At 49.6% G+C, this 20,219-nt stretch overlaps 5 protein-coding genes across 5 annotated transcripts; 1 reads left to right on the forward strand and 4 right to left on the reverse strand.

Annotated features, from left to right (window-relative positions):
* Positions 1-99: 99 nt before the first annotated feature.
* Positions 100-714, reverse strand: P168DRAFT_5337 (uncharacterized protein). Its single transcript, XM_024841992.1, has 2 exons — positions 448-714; positions 100-380 (listed from the first exon to the last, which is right to left on the reverse strand). Exons 1-2 carry the CDS (start codon positions 627-629, stop codon positions 161-163), a joined length of 402 nt encoding a protein of 133 aa, XP_024696562.1. The 5' UTR covers positions 630-714; the 3' UTR covers positions 100-160.
* A 7,090-nt stretch (positions 715-7,804) lies between these two features.
* On the reverse strand, positions 7,805-9,091 carry P168DRAFT_314099 (NAD-dependent epimerase/dehydratase family protein; the record flags this gene model as incomplete). Its single annotated transcript, XM_024839744.1, has 1 exon — positions 7,805-9,091. One exon carries the CDS (start codon positions 9,089-9,091, stop codon positions 7,805-7,807), a length of 1,287 nt encoding a protein of 428 aa, XP_024696563.1.
* Positions 9,092-10,144: 1,053 nt separating this feature from the next.
* On the forward strand, positions 10,145-11,313 carry P168DRAFT_314100 (spherulation-specific family 4 protein; the record flags this gene model as incomplete). The annotated part of the gene is made up of 3 exons (XM_024839745.1): positions 10,145-10,362; positions 10,490-10,847; positions 10,993-11,313. The coding sequence occupies 3 exons, from the start codon at positions 10,145-10,147 to the stop codon at positions 11,311-11,313; spliced, it is 897 nt and encodes a 298-aa protein (XP_024696564.1).
* A 2,338-nt stretch (positions 11,314-13,651) lies between these two features.
* On the reverse strand, positions 13,652-15,362 carry P168DRAFT_262014 (endo alpha-1,4 polygalactosaminidase). Its single transcript, XM_024834723.1, has one exon. The coding sequence runs from the start codon at positions 14,908-14,910 to the stop codon at positions 13,963-13,965; it is 948 nt and encodes a 315-aa protein (XP_024696565.1). The 5' UTR covers positions 14,911-15,362; the 3' UTR covers positions 13,652-13,962.
* Positions 15,363-16,733: 1,371 nt separating this feature from the next.
* agd3 (putative extracellular serine-rich protein) lies at positions 16,734-18,847 on the reverse strand (the record flags this gene model as incomplete). The annotated part of the gene is made up of 2 exons (XM_024839746.1): positions 16,734-17,000; positions 17,057-18,847. The coding sequence occupies 2 exons, from the start codon at positions 18,845-18,847 to the stop codon at positions 16,734-16,736; spliced, it is 2,058 nt and encodes a 685-aa protein (XP_024696566.1).
* Between the last annotated feature and the right edge of the window lie 1,372 nt (positions 18,848-20,219).

Here is a 20,219-nt window from a genome sequence, read left to right on the forward strand (position 1 = left end):
AGCCGGCTTGGGTCAAGTACTACTATATACATACAATAAACAATATAACCAACTACTAGTAAGACGAGCAACACAGCCAGAGCCAGTAGTGCCATTCCATTCCCTATGAACATTAAGCGTATCCCAAAATAAATCATCTCATCATTGAAGCACAAAGTAACTACTCCCCAATAACATACTCACACCCACCATCCCCCATCCACACCTCATGCAACTTACCCGCCGGCACATCCACCCTAGCCCCAACACCATGCGTCTCCTTCTTTACCTCCCCGCCATGCAGCGAGGCATTATCCTCGGGATACGTGACAGTCATGCTCCCCCGGATAATAAGATGGGTCGTGAGCCCACCGTGTCTGTGTGGGGGGTAGTGGGCGTTACTGCAGTCAACCACAAATTATATCAGGAAATCAATTACTCTTATATATATATAAATAGGAAACACACCTTCCATCCGACCACGTAAACACATTCCTGAACCCCCAGTCCCGCACAAGACGCTCGCACTCGCCGCGCGTGCCGATCGGATACGTTTCTGCTGCCATCCTCTCTCGACCCTCTACTCGTCTGGTGGATGCGTGTCGTAAGCGTGCTGGCGTGTTCTTTGATCGACGGATGGAATGGAGCATGAGAATGGGAGTTACTTCCACTAGTCTAGATAGATGACGTCTGTCAAGGTGGGTAATGGGGAAGGAGGACGGTGAGGGGGAAACGTGTGGGGGTATCGATGACGTCGTTGGGGCATACAGGGATGGAGTCACATGATGATGACCTGCATCTGCTGCAGTGGTGTTAGATTAGATTGGCGAATTGGGGAGGGGGCGAGTTGTGAGATGTGCTTTGTTTTAGATTACTTAGTAGTGTTTAGCACTGTCATTGCTCTGGCATCGTCTATTGCATGCTGCATACTAGCGTTGTTTAGTTTTCCTCGGGGTTGAGGTGCTGGTTCAGCGATATATTGCTAACAGGTATACTGATGTTTTATGTTGAGTGACTGATTAGGTGATTCTTTCGATCTATCATATAAATAAACTGTAACGAGGACATATAATATCTATGATATAGTCGAGTTGCCTGCGAACACCCGCATGGATACGAGGCTGGCACCAACAAAATAATCGCCCACTCCACTAAAATCACTAATGTCCGTGCAACGCACACACCCCTTCCTTAAAAACAAAAGCAAAATCAAATCAAAGCAACTCAATGAAAGCACTGACCAATTTTATTTCTTAATTGATTTCCTTTCTTCTTTCTGCCGTTGATATCGTACAATTCTTGTCGCCATTTGCCATTTCCGTCTCCCTCGTCATGTCGATCCCAACACAGCCCAGCTTGTCAGTGTCAGGCTCGGAATAAGCCACCCCCAACGCCTCAATTGCACCGTGTAATTCCTCCCCTCATTGCATATAAGTTTGGAGACATAGAGATCGCGACCGGATGTCACTGTCATCGGTTTGGGATGGCGGTGTGTTAATCTATCTCAATGAGGAGTCGGAGGCCCAATTGTCGCATGGTAAATTGCGAGGCGCATTCCTCTGTCGGAGAAAATGTCAAGTCAGCGCGACACTCAGACAAGAAGAGCCTTCTTTGATAGAGGTACGTACGGTGGAAAATCATGTGCATGCGGTGCCACAGACGTGGCAGTCCTTCCCTGGGATCACCCAGATCTCCTTCCCCTCCCCTTGACAGGTGGGACAACGAACTCCGGGCATCTGGTTCAACAACTCCGTTAGCACCATTTGGGGGGATACAGTATGGGAAGGACATCTCACAGGCATGGTGGGCAAATGCGACAAAGGTTTAATGGAAAAGAGGATGCTCAGGATAAAATAAAGACAGAGTCAAGCAATGGTCGCAAATGAGATTAAAGATCGTGGACGGGTTGAACTTTATGGCCTTGTGGCTTCAATGGTTCCGCGCACGTCTCGTTAAACCGTTGAGCTTAATTGCTACCGGACGGAGCAACCGACACTGACTTTATATAGCTCCGCCAGGAGAGGAGGGAGGGAGGGAGGGGGAAGAGGGAAGGGACCGGTGGGTGGAAGGACCGGTGGATGGAAAGACCAGTGGAGGGACCAGTGGATGGAGAGGGACCCTCTTGCAAACACTATCGGGAGATCTTCATCCTAGGGTCGATCGATCGATTTCTCACTCAGCTAGGCTGATTGACCTGGTTCAATGCATCCAAAGAACACAATCACACGTACATACAGGCAGACAGGCAGACGGACGGACATCCATACAGCACGGCCAACATGTCATGTCGCGGTCAGAGAAAGACCCATATTGCTCTCGGATGCTCCCGCTGATGACAAGCACTTGCATCTCACCGAATAAGATTGACTCCTGACCCTTGTTGCACGGCGTCGAGACGTGTTCAACCCCTGTACAGCTGACCCCCGTCTGTGGGACCTTCACAACAATGCGGATGAATGAACAAAAATCAATTTTGAAATCAAAGAAGCGAAACAAAAATAATAATAATAGAGGCAAGAAAAAAAAAAAAAAAAAAGAAGAAGAAACCGTTTATGCAGCCAACCTCCGGAGAAGACCGTCCGGATTACCCTGATGTGACTGGTTGCAAATGACGTTGAACGGGCACACCATTCCCCTCAGGTCTGAGCCTGAGCCTGAACCTGAGCCTGATCTTCGAGGTACAGGGAAAAGGGACAGATCCTGCTGAAGAGGAGAATGTTTGCTGGAGATTACTAGGAATAGATCATCGATCTAAAGGGTCCGTCATGATGGCTAGCAGCTAGCGGCGCTTACCAGTCAGTGGCTACAGTGGCTAGCATCTCGCTATCCCACCAACTGGACGAGATGGATGCAACTCCCCCTTGACTTGCTTAGGGGTGGAGAATCTCTGCTCTAGACTCACAAGCATCCCAGCATGCATTCCTGCAGGGCGAGCGATATTGCATTTTCAATCGGGCGCGGTTCACTCTGATCCCTTCCCACCGCAAAGCCGGTGGATTTGGTATCGCTCTCCCCGCCCACGGCGCCAACTCGTCCAGTAGGTGGATCCCTGCAGTTTGACAGTCCCAGTATCGTTCGTGCTATTTCCTCTTTCACTCATTTATCATTTGTCTTATTTTTATTTTATTTTATTCTTTGGTTTCCAGCCTGTTGCTTTTTAGAGCCCTAGACTGACGAGAGCAGCTGCCATCTGTGCCACAATGTCGGGACGGAGAAAAGTCCCTGTCAGCGTCCGACCAAACCCTTCATCTTTCTTTTGTTCTTTCTTTTCTTTCTAATTTCTTTCTCTTTCTCTTCATCTATCTCCTTCTTTCCTTTCTCCCCATTAAGATGAAATGCCAGTAACCTGCTAATGCAACAGCAAGTTCAGACCGTTTCCCACATTGGGAACCATCTGCGCTGGACCATCTTTCGGCCTGAACAGGACTGTGTAGCTGAACCTTATCAGGGTCCGGGGGATTTACCTGTTTCTGGCCCCACTGCCTGCCGCTGATCAGTGTATTTCTCATTTCTTGGCGTATCCTCTACTTTAAGTGCTGAATGGCGATACCCGGCCTTCTGCTTTTCGACATGATGTGAGAAGCGCCAGAGTCTGAATTCCAAATCATTCCTATTGGTGTTATTTCCTCCCATCTCAAGCGGAGAACGGAAAAGCACCAGGTGACGTAGTAGCCCTAACCCATCTTCCCAGGAACGACAACCCCTGAATATGTATGATAGAAAGCATTTTCCACCGGAAAGCCAAGCATTGAGAGAATTATATCCTTCCGAAAAGGAAAGAATAACAATCAATTAGTTAATTAAAACCGAATAAGACCAAATAATGTAAAGAAATAAAAAATGAAAATGGAAAAAGGTTCGACATGTACTTATCTAGCGCAAGGGCCGGTCTCACGCGCTAGCCTCCGCCCTAATCAAAAAAAGCCTATATCTTACTCCATTGATATTCATCCAAAGTGACAGGTCAACTGCGGAGGTGGCATTCGTCTGCCAAGAATCAAGATAGACCACGAATCCGGCGCTTGCAAAGGAACACCAATCCCACAAATTAGATTAAAAAGTGGGAAATAGTGGGAACGAGAGGAAAACCCCCCCAACCCTCCTGCTGGACGAGAAAACGGGGGGGGGGTGGGGAGGGGGGAGGGGAAATAGCGGGCGTTCATTGAGTGAATGTCCGGTGAGACTGGGATCTCCTTCCTCTTCCACTAGGTTAGTAGGTTAGTATTCATGGTGAATAACCCGACTCTATGGAGCCCCTTAATTAATCTATCCAATGATAGAGTGTACCGCTCGCATTGACGGGTTGATTACACCGCTAATCTGGACCCGACACGCAGGGTGGAAGGAGCTCTGTCCAGTGTCCAGCCAGTGCGCTGTCGCCATTCTATCCAGTTTTCGGTTCCATTTGGTTCATTTCACGTGCATGACATGACACATACATCTGTTGATGTACAACAGGCAGATGAGATGACTAGATCATAATCATCTATCATCAGTCGATTCGTCGCAGCAGGTAGAATCTACCACTGACAACAGTGAACAACCGCCCGAGCACCGCAGACGAGGTAGTATCCCTGCGAGGTAAACCCTCGGAGACCTCGTAGACTCGGTCGTACACAACCCTGTCAGACTCCACCTTTGAGTTTATTCGCGCGGGTTGACAGACACTCGCCCTAGTGGTTTTTATATAACATTATCCACCCGCATCCAAGCCCTTCCTCCCCGCGGCTAGCCCTATGTCGATAGTTACCTTCCTCGTCATTGGGATCCACGCCAGACGATCTGTTGAAAGCAGGTTAACGTGTTGATAGGTTGGATGGATGTTGATCAGAAAAGGGGTCGGAGATTTCGATCCTCTTTCCATTCTTATCTTATCTTTTTTTTCCCCTTCCTTGTTTTCTCGGTGTGATTCTGGAGCATGTTTTACTTTTCCGGCGACGGTGAGTCGGGGCTCTTGACACCGCTTGTCATCGTCAGCGTCGTTTCTTGTCTCAGTGTGTCCCACTGCTGTGGTGCGTTGTCGTCAGTGCTCGTAGTCCATGCCCCGATACCCACCTATGGGTAGAGACACCCGATAGGGAAGTAGTTGGTACCCAGCGGACAGGTAGCATCAATCCCAAGACACGGACCCCGTATAGTCACATCATCTCTGGTCTTGTTCTTGACCAGGATCCTGCATCTGTATCTGCATCTGCCTCTTCTCCATGCACAGTAGATACATACACACATGAATCATACATACATCCTACATACTGCATACTGCATACTATATACATAGACAAAACCTTCAACTCAGACTCGCATAGACAGCACATCTTGCCTTTTCCCCCCACCATACATACATCCATTCCCTCCCTTCAGTATTCGTGACAAAGAAAACTCAAACCCTATCATAAGCCCACTTCATCCCTGCATATGCAACCCCCAATCTAGAAGCCCACCAGCACTGGCCAGTAATATACAGCAGGCGACCCAGCTAGCTTGGTAGGTGCGTTGCCTTGTCGGGCGGTTGGTTACCGGCTTGACGGGCTCGGATAATTCCTATTCTGATAGATGGTGGTAGTGGTGGTGCTGGGTGGGGAATGGATGAAGATCAGTCAACCTTTTACTTCGGCTGTGTTTCATGTGTTCTGGGGTATCCTTTCATCGGTTATCTTGTAGTGCAGATCTTTTTTGCCTTGTTTTGTGTGCAAGGCAGATGAGGTGGGATGACAACGGGCAGTTGGGCTTTGGGCTCCTACGCTCTGCTCCGTGATCCGGTAGGGTGTAAATTTTTGTTTGAGGGGTGATAGAAAGTGATACTATCTGAGCCGTGCGTGTGCATCTGCGCGAAGCCGAGCCGTCCCTTGGGGAGGGGAAGGGAGGGAGGGGAGCGGAGTGTTGGTTTTGAGACTTGATGTTGGTTCCCGCCTTGCGGAGGATATCTGGTTGGATAGTATGGATGAGTATTATGTGGTGATGTGCCAGCTGGCAGATGCAGTGCAGTGTAGTGCGTGGGCTGTTGGTTTTTACGTGGTGAGTGGGCTGATGGTTGGTTTTTGGTACTACTGTGGCTCTGGGATATATGACTCTACTGGAGATCTGTGTTTGGATGTCGTCATGGTTGGGAATAGCGGATGTCGCTACGGAGGGTTTGTTTCTTATTGTCGGAGCTTTTTGGTCATGCACTGATGCCTTACATTAGAAGGATACGTCATTTTATGGCATGATCTAAATGTGTAAGGTAGACCTTGTATGATTTTTGATTTTGGAGAGGTGTTGTATGGAAATAGACTTGGAGAAGCCAGGCGCTGAACACCACCCGTTATCCGAGCTTTCTGTTGGAGGAGACGATGGACTTCATAGTCTCTATCCAATATTGAGAAAAAAACACAAAGCTTGATATGGAAATGAATATGGATAGATAGTCTTAATATTTGGAAAGACTAAGTGGTTGTGAAGTTAGCATGATGTAAAATGGTACCATTGAGATTCATCTTTAAATTAATTGGATTCGGATTGACAACAGCTCGAACAGCGTCAAACTTGGAGGGATCGATGACCGAGGTGGCCGGGGCTCTACCAGAATTACCCTTTTAGGAAAGAAGCTGTACGTGGAAGCGTAGCTGTCTGATCAGGCCATACCAATGTTTCGTAAATTCAACTCGGAATATTTCTACTCCTGCCATTCACTCCCATCTTCCTTATGACAACACGCAAAAAGAACACCCCAAGTGTATCCATAAGAGTCAAGGCCACGAATTCTTTCATATCTGGACTCATTCTGATACTATTTCACTATTACCAATTACTTGGCGAGTGTTTGATGATAAAGCACGCTGTCTAGAGCTAGAAAACTCACCTCGAGGGTTGTCTGTGAAAGTGAAGAGAACAACCCAAGTACTGTGTGGTCATGTCTTGATCATCGGTCGTAGCACGTTGCACAAAAGGCCTGCGAGAGTCGGCGTTCTCTCAACCTAACTACATACGAGCGATCCTGTCGCCACTACTAGTGAGTGGGTGTGTGATGTGACAGGGAAAGTTCTGATCTATTCGTATCTTATTAGGCTGGCAACGGCCCGGAACGATGACCCCAAGTACGCCAGACCAGTACTGGGTTAAGGTATAATCAATTATCCCAGGTACGACGAGGGACTCTTTGACATGATGATAGGCAGCCATTCTGGCTGCATCGGAAAATGTCCATCTAGGCTCTTTCGTTGCTCATGTACCGGTGGACGGAGGCCTCATTTTCTTGGTGAACATTAACAGCTAAAGAATAATAGGCTCTGGGTCCAGGAAAGGAATTTGTGGATATGATGTGCAGAAAACAGGTAAATGGTAAGTGCTATGCACACATCCAACCGGAATTTCTAGACAACAGGTGCGCGCTTTTTCTCCTTTCTTAAGGTATAAACACAACCCATGTGTCCGTTCCAAATTCCCGTATACCTCGAGACTTTCCAAAAGATTTGAAAGAAGGCAAATTAATCGTTAATTTCTACTTATTTGGTTCTAGGCTGTGTAGGAAAGTTGTCGAAGTTGAGGTCCGGGAGTAAATATCTCTATGAACAAGTATTAATCCCTAGTCCTTCTCCCACAATCAAGAGACAATACATTAACATTAAAAAGATTACAGGATAGGACGAATCACTGGGATATCGTCAATGGTGTAACAGATTATAGAAACTATGAGAAGACTGGAGACTTGTGGTGCAGTGGATCACTGAAGTGTCTGAGGATGCAAAGAAAAGACAAAAGGAAAGAGAAAATTAGAAAAGGAAAATTCAAGTACCACCGGGCGCCACCCACAAAATCCATAACCAACGTATCTAATGCAAAACTCTCACGAAGAGAGACCGCTGACATCTAAGAAACTGCAAAGATTGACACATGCGTCAGTCAGTGTCTTCTCTGTCCGCCACTGGAGCTCCGCCTGTGACCTAGAAGCCACAGCGACACAGGATCCAACGTCCCCCGCACGGCGGCTGGCAGCCTTCGTTGGGATGCGCTTCGAGGACACCCTTTCCATAGTGTCTACCACCTCCATTACCGAATGACCCCGACCCGTCCCGAGGTTGAAGGTGCGGAAGTTCTCGACAAGTTTACCCTCGTTGGCGGCGCTGAGGGCGGCGATATGGCCTCGAGCCAGGTCGGTGACGTGAATAAAGTCGCGGACGGCGGTCCCATCCGCCGTTTCCCAGTCGGTGCCGAACATCTGAAGCTCGCTGTACTGGCCGGTCATAACTTTGACGACGACTGGAAGAAGATTCGTGGGGACCTGGCGGGGGTCCTCGCCTAGAAGACCCGACTCGTCACAACCGATGGGGTTGAAGTATCGCAGAGCGACGATGGTCCATTCCGGATCCGACGCGGCGAGGTCAGCCAAAATGGCTTCACACATCCACTTGGTGCGTCCATAAGGGTTGGTGATGCCCGTGCAGCCTGACTGGACGGCACGCTCAGAGCCGTCGTCATCATGAAAGGCTTCTTTCTTGTGGACGCACAGCTCTTCCCTCAGAGGGAGGCCAGATGTCGCTAATGTACCGTATACTGTAGCAGACGAGGAGAAAATAAAAGTCTTGACGCCGAAGTCGCCCAGCGTGGAGGCGAAGTCGATTAAACCGCTCACGTTGTTGGCGTAGTATTTCAAGGGACTCCGGATACTCTCCTCGACGGCTTTATAGGCTGCGAAGTGAACGACGCCCGATATCTTGGACTTGGGTGTCCCCCACCGTGACTTCACCTGGTATTGCTCCAGCAGGCCCTTAAGCGCGACAGTGTCCCGGAAATCATGGGCATGCAGATGCAGCTCGGGCATTTTGGTGCCGTGCAGTTCGTGGTGCTTGGATGCCAGCAGGTAGATGCGGTCCAAGACCTCTCGGAAAGAGTTACTAAGGTTGTCGATCACCACTACATTGTAATTGGCCTTCAAAAGCTCCAATGTTGTGTGACTTCCAATGAACCCCAGTCCTCCGGTGACCAGAATGTACTGATCCAGAGGAAAGTTGCGCAACAGTTCCTCTAGATTTCCATCAAACAAGACGGATGATTGCGTAGCCGGCGTGTCCACACATACCGGAGAATAAGGCTCCCCCGGAGTATACCTGTCAATCAATCGAGGACTTTCCATAGTCGGAGGTACAAGTTTCCCCGGTTTGGTTTGCGGTCAATGAGAAAAGAAATATGAGAGAGGGGCGAGTCCAAGGCTTGACAGGCCAAAAAAGAATATTGCAGCAGAATACAAGGAAAAGGAAAGGAAGAAGAAAATCGAGAGCGAGTGACCCCTCGTTGGATATTGAAGAAAGGAGCTCACATATCTTATACCCCCTGGAGGACAGACACGCGCCCTGACTGGCTCGCCGATGTAACCGCCGTATCTAACAGTCAGGTCAGGAGAATATACCGTGATTGGTGACTGACTTATTTAAAAGGAGAAAACAATCATCAAAAACGAATGGTTGCAAGGGAAATGAGAAACATCACGAACTGCCAACGCGAGGGGGAATTAGGAAAAAAAACAGAATAAACGAAAAAAAAACATCAGTAGAAAAATAATAAACCCGAAAACGAGGGGAGAAAATTCAAGCCAACCCTGTTAGCCTTTTTGTCGGAAGACAGATATGTCTAGACGCTCCTGATGATTTCAGATTGAGATTTACCGCCTATGGAACAAGATGGGGCAATATCGAGCGAACTCCAGGCGCCTCCACTGGCCTAAGGTAAGATGGAAAGGCACATGGAGAATATCTTGGGTGTGAGAAATGGAAGTGACCGAGAATAGTAAGAATAGAGGAGTTAGGGCTTGCTGGGAATGGGTCTGTTCGACCGAACCACGACAGATACGACATCAACCTGCAGTTCCGATGCGACAAAAGAGGACCATTGACTTGCTGCTGGGCTGTATCAACTTCTCTCTTTCAGCCCCGCTCTATTTTAGGCACAGAGATCTAACTAACTATAGTTTACAGATGGAGCGGTTCAAAGTGCCAGCGTTGTGACAAGGTTTGTTCAAAGCCCAAACCCTCTGCCCATCACTCCTGTTTACTAAACTCGGGGATCCTTCTGATCTGACTAGTCCTATTTAACATACTAGACGTTGTTCTTTTCTTTCTCGCCTTCGTTCGTTTGGAAAGTGTTCCAAGCAAGTTGGGCTGCATTGTAACTTGCTGAATCGTTGTCTGCCATGGAGCCGGAAAAACACGTGAGCCGGCGCTGGAGAGAGCGCCGACGGTCTAAAATCATTCTGGCTACCCTTGCCTCCATCGCTCTTCTCGCTGTCATCATTCCACCGGCTGTCGTGGTGACCTTACGCAAGAAAAACAGCATGGGACCTAAATCCAGCGTCTTCGTACCTCTCTATGTGTACCCTGCGGCGGAGGCCTGGGCGCCGCTGGAAAAGGTGTAAGTCTGAGTCATTTGTTCAAAGAAGATCCCCTTTCCTGACTATGTTCTCACTTCGTTTACTTTATCTACTCATGTGTCTCCCCTGTAAGCCTCACCGTTAGACGAACGCAGCTGAACGCCACAGGATTTCGACTCACCCCGAAGTCAACTTCACCGTGGTGATTAATCCCGGCAGCGGCCCAGGTCCCAATGCCCTGCCAGATGGCAATTATACCCGGGAGGTTCCTAAACTCGCGGCCCACGGCAACGTGCGCCTGCTGGGCTACGTTGCGACCACATACGCGACCCGCGACGCCTCTTTGGTGCGTAGGGATATTGAGACCTACGCAGCTTGGCCGGAAAAAAGCTCCAACCCTGATCTCGCTGTTCGGGGCATATTCTTTGATGAGACGCCCCAGCAGTACAGCGACAAGGCCTTGGCTTACTTGCAAAATCTGACGGACTTCGTCAAGGCCACACCGGGGCTTGGTCCAGACAACTTTGTATGTCAACGTATTTTCTGGTTCTACCTGCTATCTGTTACCGTTCTTTTCCTTTCTCTCGCCTTCATTTTGTTCCTTGATCGCCCCGTCTACCTATATGGCATGCATTATACGGGTGCTATCAGTGCTAATAATACCTCTGCAGGTCGTCCATAACCCAGGAGTGATCCCCGACTCTCGCTACCTGCCGTCAGCCGACTCGACTGTCGTTTTCGAGGCATCGTATGCCACTTTCCAGGAGCGTCACGGCGCTAAGCTATTTGAAGCCATCCCGAACAGCCGGCGCGGCCAGCTGTGCGCGGTGATCCACTCGGTCCCAGACAGCGTGGAAGGGTCCAAGCTGCGAGGGCTAGTGAAGCAAGTCCGACGAGTTGCAGACGAGGTGTTCATCACGCACCTATCCACGGACTACTACGCTAGCTTTGGGGACAGATGGAGTGAGTTTGTGAGCGTGATGGCGCTATGAGAGCTCTGATAAGATGAGAGGGCTGCATTTCTCCGGTCGGGCTGATGATTTGTAATTATGATTCATATGAGTGTTTTACCTGGGAGAGAGTTTAATTGGATGGTGGGGTGCATTGCTGTCTTGGTTTGGATGCTATATCTGATGTAGATTTTATAGGTAGTAGTCGATTGATCAGTTTATAGTGACTGAAATACATGACTGTGTGTAATTTTCAAATAGCGTTGTAACGTTCGAACCTCCCTGCTAGCCCTAACTCACCCGCCAATGCGATCTGGTCCACGTTGCCAGCAGCCAGTGGCAAAAAAAGAAGTCGCAGCCAACCAGCCAGCTAGCCCTAACAAGGGCACCTACCCTCCAGTCCGAAAGGAGAAAAAGAAACGTAGAAACAAAGGACGGAAGGAAGGAATAAAGAAAGAAGGAAAGAAAGAAGGACACCCGCGGCCCAAACAACAACAGATGTAATGTAAACCCTCCCCTCGGGTATGTCAAACCTAACCAGTCCTGCCTTATATATTTATATATATGCGTATATAAAAGTAGGTTTCCGTTATATAGTAAGCCCCGATAACGGATACGAAATGAGGAATGAAGGGGGGAGAAAAGAGTGGTAGGAGGCCGGGGCCCTGTCTGACGTGCTATATTGGGGGAGGGAGAGGAGATCTAAAACATGGACAATGGGGGTGTACTACGTGCATATTATATATTTTTGGCTTTGTTTTGATTTGTACATTGTCTTCTTTGGGGTTGGAGTAAGACATGCATGTACGTACATACATGTTTACATATGTATCTAGCTATCTATCTATTCTTGTATTGTGTACGGAGTGGGTGGGGAGATAGATGGCATAGAAGCGAGGTATGGAAACAGAACCTAGCCCTCCATTCTACGGATGAAAGAAAGTATAGTAAGATTGTAGGACAACCATCCATCGGAGAAAAAAAAAAAAAGAGAAAGAAAGTTAATCAGATGTGTAGCATCGGAGTAATTCAACCAGACTCCACGCAAGTGTTGGGCTCTCTCCGCGGAGTAAGTTGGGACTGAAGTTTCGTGGTGGGGGGGGGGGGGGGGGGGGGGGGGGCAAGGGTTATGCATAGTAGGTAGGTCACAGATAGGTAACTAGGTAGGTAGTAGTTTGTACCAGTTCTCCGGTCTGTCACCCATGGAACATGTCACTTTTGACCGGGTGGGTGGACAGACAGACGCAAACCTCGCTTCAGGATTGAGTCCGATCCTGTTTGTCCTACTGGAGATAACTGGTCATCCTATCTCCGTTTTGCCCGTTCGGCCCAACATGTTCTGTGCGTTTGATGTCTGGCTCGACTTTGGTTTAGTGGGTGAGTGAGTGAGTGCTAACATACCTGCTCGCCACTAGAGATGCAAAATACGAACGAACGAACGAACGACGACCTGTTAATTAAGCGGTGTCACGATCGGCAGTGTGCCGGATCGACGGATGATCTATTTGTATATCAGTACATGGTGGTTACCTATATTACCGATAGTAGTTATCACTGTTGGCATTTAATACCGGTTATAAGTGTAAAGCAGGCGTAATCCGTGATCCCAGAAGCCCTAAAGCCTTACAGAAATGAATCAGGCAGGAAGCAACCAACTAAAGTACCAACCCAGCAAGTACTAACAACGCAGCCAAGGCGCCAATCGCCTGAGATTTCAAATCGGATTTGAAATGTCTCATTCTTGCCTGCTTGGATGGGAGAAAAATGATTTTTACCTTGCGCTGCATTCTTCAGAGTGTACGGTACCCAAATTAATACATGCCCTCCGTACCTATTTTGCTTCGATAGATGATGGATGGAAGGAATTGTTCCTGGCCTCATTCTGACGGCTGACTGTAAGATGGAAATATCAGGAACACCCGCATAATCGAGCGCACTGACTCGATCCTCGCGGGGATCAGTCCACACGGAGAATGTAATCGACAAGATGTGGCGGTTAGGATCGAGGTAGGTACCAGTCCATTGTTGGTATTTTATGTACGGCTTACTTCGGGGATTGTCTCGTTTTGTATGTATCTGATTGCAAATACCATTTTTACGTCTTGTAACATACCTCTGCTATATCGCATACATGTTGAGTACCTAACTTATATTGTGGTAATTAAACGGATCCTCGACTACTACCTCAAATGAAGCAGACCCATATCCCGAACCTTAGTCGATCGGATAGCATCTATATCCACTATTATAGATCTGGCCCGAACGGGCCCCACTGTGCTTACTTGCAGTGTTTTCACTATTTTAGTCGTGGTTTTCACTATTTTAGTCATGTATACTACCTTATGTATCTACCAAGGCTGGCTGTCTGTTGCCGACTCGGCTTGGAGGTCTGCTGTTGGGCCGTTAGGGCGGACGGACTCGCCGATGTCCGCGTCGTGTCGGCGGTCGGCGGGGGAGACCGGGGGTGAGCTGGTTGCGTTGTTTCGTGTTGGTGTTGGTCTTTGTTGTTTGGGTTGTTCCATGGTTGGACTTGGTGGAGCTACGAGGTGGCTTTATTCTTGATTTATTGATGCTATGATTACAGGATGTGAGAAGGCAAGATACAGGATGGAATGATATTAGACGAAATTCGTACACTCGAGACTTGAAACAGTATACAAAACAGCATCCAAGCAGATTTGCGAAACCTACCTAGCAATGCTGAATCCAATCGTCCAGATTCATATTCTTGATGACAGTGGAGAAATTCCCCGACTCCTGGAAATCACACGCCTTGTCCACTTTGGTCTGCGACACCCGGGCGTTATTGTTCGTCGTATCGCCCTTGGGATACTCGATGTGGAAGACGGGCTTGTCCTTCTCGATGAACGCCGCGTACGTATCACACTCCTCGTACTGCGCACACTGCTCGTTGACACTCCACTGCATATTATCAATCACAGCCGGAATGATAGCGGCCGCATTTTTCAACCCCACCGACATATTGCGCGCGTGGGCCTCGTCCGCCAACCAATTGACAAAGTCCGCCGCCTGCGCCTTTGTCAACCCCACACCATTTTTGTTATCGTACCCGTCGACATTATCCGGGTCGACCCCGTCGCAGCCCTTCTCGGCCGCCATATCCAGTCGCTTGGACATGACGTCCCGCACGCTCTTCCCGCTCACGTTCACCCACTTCTCGTCCGGCCACCCGTCCATCACGGCGCCGAGGTCCTCAGCCGCGAAGTCGCCCTTGTCAGGGCGCCAGTTCTCGTAGCTGCCTGCGGAGAAGTAGCAGATGACCTTGCGGCCTTTGTCGTGCAGCCCGTCTATCGTTGACTTGGGGTTCGTGAATAGGTCAATGTCGTATACGCTTGCATCGACGGATGTGTCTTTGAGTGGGCGTAGAAGCTCGATCTGCCACGTTGTGCCGACTGCGGGTTGCCATTTGGCGGGCGTGGAGTGGCCGGGTGGGAAGTCGTCGGAGGAGTCAGAGTCGGAATCATCGTCGTCATTGTTGAGGCCTACGCCTAGGCCGACGCCGAGACCGACGGCGAGGGCGATTATCGCGGCGAGGATGCCGAGCGCGACGAGGAGTTTCTTCTTGGTGGACCAGGCTTTGAAGCCGCCTGAGGGGGCTTTCAGGGGTTCGGCTGTCATTTTCCTCTTCTTTTTGATCTCTTTTCTTTTCTTTTCTTTTCTTTTCTTTTCTTTTCTTTTCTTTCTTTCTTTCTTTTTTTTTTTTTTTTTGTGGTTTTCCTTTCTCTTTTTATTTATCTCCCTCGATTGTGGGTGTAAGTAAGATAAGATGATTATCAAGTGAGGAAATAGGACGATGGATATGAAGAAATAAAGTTAGGAGTAGCTTCAACGATCAGCGATCAGATAGGATGGATGGTTAGCCGCCGATCTAGGCCCATGCTCAGGTGACCAGAAGAATAAAGCAGCCTAATGGCTGGGCCAGTGGCAGAGAGGGAGCGATATTGTTAGCGCTGGCTTGGTTCTTTGACACCCGCCAGTCACTCTTCCTTCTTTATTCATTCAGTAACCTTCATGAAAGGCTGTCAATTAGGATAGAGACAGGTGGGAAGGAAGGGGGATCAATCCCTTCCACCATTTCAACAGGGGGAAACAAGTGATACAGAGAAAAAAAGAGTTCTGGTCAACTGGAACCCTTCCAATCATACGATGCTCACTCGGGTCTGGGTATTGCAAAATGACATCCATGTCTGGGGTGTAATTTACCATATAAGGTCCTTTCTTGACAGTACACGGGTGATACCTAGTAGAACTAACACCGTAAATTACCGTGTGCATAAATCAATCATGATTCGTCGGTTATTTCTTCCGCCACTCGCCCCCGTATTAAGACATTGTCAAAAGTCCAGCAATGTCTCTCCACTGCCACGTTGTTTCTTCAACACTGTTTGCTTCCATCAATATACTACCACACCTAACTCCTGAACAGGTAGGAGTCGGCATCTCCAGAGCCAGTGACGGAAAATACCAAGCCAATCAGTTATTAGAGGGGGTGAAAAAAAGACAGGGGGAAAAATGACCAGTCATTCATTCTCTGCCAACACACTCGTCTCCGAGCATGGCCAGGCCTTTTTAATAACCCCACCCACACCGTAAACATGGCCAGTGATAAAATGTGTGTTATGCATAGCTGTCGGTGACGGGTCGTCTTCGGCTGATTGCCGGTGGCTGATGGTACTGTAATATAAACCTGGATATAACTACTCTAATTGACTTTCTTTATTGTACGGATATAGATATTAGATCGAGATGGAGATCTAGATGGGTACTTTCTTACTTGCCTGAATCACTGCAATATCAACTACACATATATGTCTGAAAGAAAAGAATAAAACAAAACAGGAAGGAAAAAATGACACCAGCTCCATACCACATCAGCCCAGCCAATCCCCTCTCACCGAACACGAACGATGAAACATGCTTGCTCAATACTTCCAATAATGTATCCCATGAAGGCTGCTAAGGAGGTACTAAGTATATCCGTGCATCCGACCTATCTACCGCTGCTCCCAATCGCCGGACAGAGCCACGACCTCGGTAGGTACGTGGGTACATCGCCTATGTAGAAGATGCTCAGGTGTTGCTGGTTTGTGCCCGAGATATTGGCAGTATTGTCTAGTGTAGACTGGGCTGTCTCAGTTGATGCACTAGAATATAAGACCCGAATCGGCTTATGCTCGGACTTAGGTTGGTATGGTTGATATCTAAGTTATTGCGATGTGCTACCTCTTGTGGTGGTGCAAGGCGTTGGGTTCTGGTTGTGCTTGGGGTGGTATGGTGGGTTTGGGTGACGACTCTTTCTTACCTTGTTGATGGTATTTGAGATAGATGTGATGCAAAGAGTAATGCGCATTGATTAATTACTATCGTTCCAATAGCTAATTTATTACCATAAGTCTGTGGCCATCGAAGTAGATCCCCCCGCCGTCAGCTATGCTATCCCACTACAACTCAATCGGCGTCGACAGCGTAAACGTCACAGGCGACCCTGACAGCTGCACCCACACCGTCAGCGGGTCGCTGCCCAGCTGCTCCGTCTTGAACCCCTGCGTGCTGGTCGGCTCCACGGCGAACGTCACCGGGATTGGCCGCTTGCAGGTGCTATCCTTGGCCGACACCGTTACGCCGGTGATCTGGCCATTGGAGACTGCGTAGCGCAGAGAGTACTGGCAGGCGTCGCGGGTGTAGCGAGCGAGGAACGAATCGGACATCTATTGTGTTTATTAGCGGGGTACTCTACTGCGGTGATGTTTGGGGGAAAACTCACGTCCTGGTGCTTCTCGGTCACCAGTGGCCAATCCACCAGGCGCACAAACTCCTGCACCTGCACCTCAACCCACGCCTGGAAGATGGACCACTGCTCCGTCTCACCGTTGACCGTGACGGGGTCGACGTCTGCGTTGCGCAGGTTGGCCTGGTGGAACATGTACCCGGCGTGGTGCAGTGAGAACAGGTGGCGCATCGTCTCTGCCTTCTCGATCTCCAGGAGGTCGTTGAAGTCGCCGCTGCCGGCCGACGTGTCGATCCACTCCTGCACCGTGCAGTCAGGGGTGTCGCAGTTGTAGTAAATCCGCGTGGCCCAGCGGGGGTCCACCTGCATACCGTCAAACCCGTCCGTCGACGACTTGGTGAAGTACGGCCACATGCCGTTCTGTTGGTTGACCAGCGGCGGGCGCGTGTTGTCCCCCACGCAGTTGCGGATACCATTGTCGTACCAGGCCCGCAGCGCATCGCCGTTGTGCAGTCCCGTGATGGCCGGGGGAATGATTCCGTTCGATGTGAAGTACTTGGCGTCGGCGAGGCCGACCTGCCTCAGCCAGGCTTGGTTGAAAGAGATCTCCTTGTTCACGTCCGCGTAGGTGGCATTGTTCTGCTCCTCGTGGCTGAACGTGTGGGAGATATGGCCGAATAGATCTCGGTTCTCCTCGGTGGTCCACCAGAGCAGAAGCGGATCCAACTTGGTGCATTCCGTCGACCAGGTGTAGTTCTTCGGGACAGGGGGCCACAGGTCGGTACCGGTGCCCAGCGGCTTCTGGAACTCCAAGGGGGTATCCGGCGGGGAGTCATGCTCGATGCCGCCTCCGTTGCAGCTGCGCCTCCCGCTCTCCGTGATGGAAGACGCTTCCACATTGCCGTTGCCATTGTGGCCGACTTCGGGGAAATAGCTGCTGCCCGGGTTCATCTTATCTATGATGGTGGGGATCCAGCTAGCAATGCCGTCCATGTCAGCGGTGTTGACGCGATAGTTGGTGCCACTAGGCTTGTAGATCCCGGTTTCCAGGAACATATCGTCGATCTGCGTGCTCAGCTTGACCCGCCGATACCCCGGGTAGAGACCCCGAGTGAGCCACGTAATCCACGCGTGCTGCACGTAATTAGAGGTGGCACTCCAGACGGTGTCAAATCCAATGAAAAAAGCCATTTGCTGCCGTCCATCGAAGTTATTGATGACGGCCGCAGTCGTGGTGCCAGACGAACCGCCACCGGCGGCAAACTGGGCGATTTCCTTCGTGGTGGTCGTGTTGCTGATCGTCGCCGGGTAATGCCAGAGACCCTGCGTACTGACCCCAGCGTCCGTCCGAAGTCCAGACGACGGAAAATCGCTGATGTCAGAGAACGAGAACAACTGCTCCACGCCGTTCTCGCAGCACCCACCACCCGAAGCAGCAGCGCCGAATTTCGGCCCGGGGAAAACATCGTACTGCACCATGCGCACGCCGTAGGCCATCTGGTAAGCATACAGCTGATTCCACTGGTCGGCCGTCAGGGCACTTTGGAAACCTTTACCGGCCCCATAGTCATAGCTGACTTCACCGGCCACGACAATGCCACCGAAGTTTCCTCCGGCGCTGTCATTCAAGGCCGGCAGATTAACACCAGCCTGGGGAACTACCAGCGATGTGAACGGGATACCATAGCCATTGAGACCGGATGTGGCTACGCCAACCGCAGCAGAGTCTCTCGCAATAACCAGGATGTTGGCTGCCACGGACCCTTCGCCGATAGGCGAAGCAGAGGGGCTCACACTGGAAATCATACTCGAAGAGCTAACAGACATAGTGGTAGACGCGCTCACAGAGGAGCTTGGGGTTTGGGAAACGAAAGTGGTGGAAAAAGTAGTGGAAGAAGTGCTGGTTGTCGAAGAGGGGGTGGGCGTTGAAGTCACACTATAAGAAGCTGTGTCTGTGGTTCCCGCCGTTGCAGTAGTCCGAGGGGGAAGCAAGGAAGGGATCACAGTTGGAGATCCATCCGGAAATACTCCGGGGGAAGTGTGGCATGTTATAAGGCCAAAGTAACAACCGACCTGGATGGTCCAGACGGGAATCATTGCAATACGGCCCAGGGGGAGGGGCGGACCTGACAGAGAAGAAAAATGTGACTGGTTACGAAATGCAGGAACTCTAACGAATAGTAACGACTGACGGCGGGGCTAGAACTCAGGCTGTGGACATGCAGACACAGGCGCAGACAGTTGGAGATGGACAGCCCATCCAGCGGGCGAGCACGATCACGGTTATGTAGGGTACTAAGATCAAGTCGGGCATGGTATTGTCCAATTGCCTGTCTCCCGAGGGTTGAATATACACTAGCTACTAAATAACCAAATAGTAATAGCGAGACTTCGACGAGCATTATTTCATCGTATTTGATCAGAGGAGGCGCATTCCTAACTGGAGCCCATCCCTCGGCCACTGGACAGGCAAGACATTGATCCATCGACCGACCCCTACCTCGTCATGTGGTGGGAAACATTGTGCCAAAGGATTGTGTCCATATCTATTTCGATAGCCGACATCAGATGGCAGGGGTTGTGATCCATGTTGACGGGTTGCGCCAGTGGAAATTGATGAAGATGAGTTGGTCCCAATAGACAAGTCCAATGTCTTGCCATACGGGAATAGAACCCGCATTAGTCAATTCACAGAAGGCAAAATAGACGAGCTCGACTTAGTAGGGAACAAACAAACTTGATGCGGTGGGACAGACGCAACCCAGTGGTGTTTTGGTGTTAAAGTCAACAGGAAGGGAGGACCGTGTCGGCGGAATCCGATGTCTTGGTTGAGAGGTTGGAATGAGACTAGGAGTAGCGGTACAGAATGAGACTAAATTGAGAGTTGAACAGGGGGGGGGACAAAAAGAAGGAAAGGATAGTAAATAGGTAAACAAGACATCGATAGAATGGGAGTTGGATCAAGAGATGTGAGATGAGGTGATGTTCCCGTATCACGGGTGTAACGTTTCCCAGTGTGTATTTTACATTTCAAATTGCAAAAAATGATTTCGGAACTATACGATACCGTATACCCATACGGATGTATACCAATACAGTTGCTTTGGACTGACACCTCTCGTTCGGGGGAATTCCTAGCATTAAGATTTTCCTGGTGGGTCATGAACTAGACCGGCGATCTTGCCTCTATTTGGTCCAT

Source organism: Aspergillus campestris (genome assembly GCF_002847485.1).
Source record: "Aspergillus campestris IBT 28561 chromosome Unknown P168scaffold_1, whole genome shotgun sequence".
NCBI lineage: Eukaryota > Fungi > Ascomycota > Eurotiomycetes > Eurotiales > Aspergillaceae > Aspergillus > Aspergillus campestris.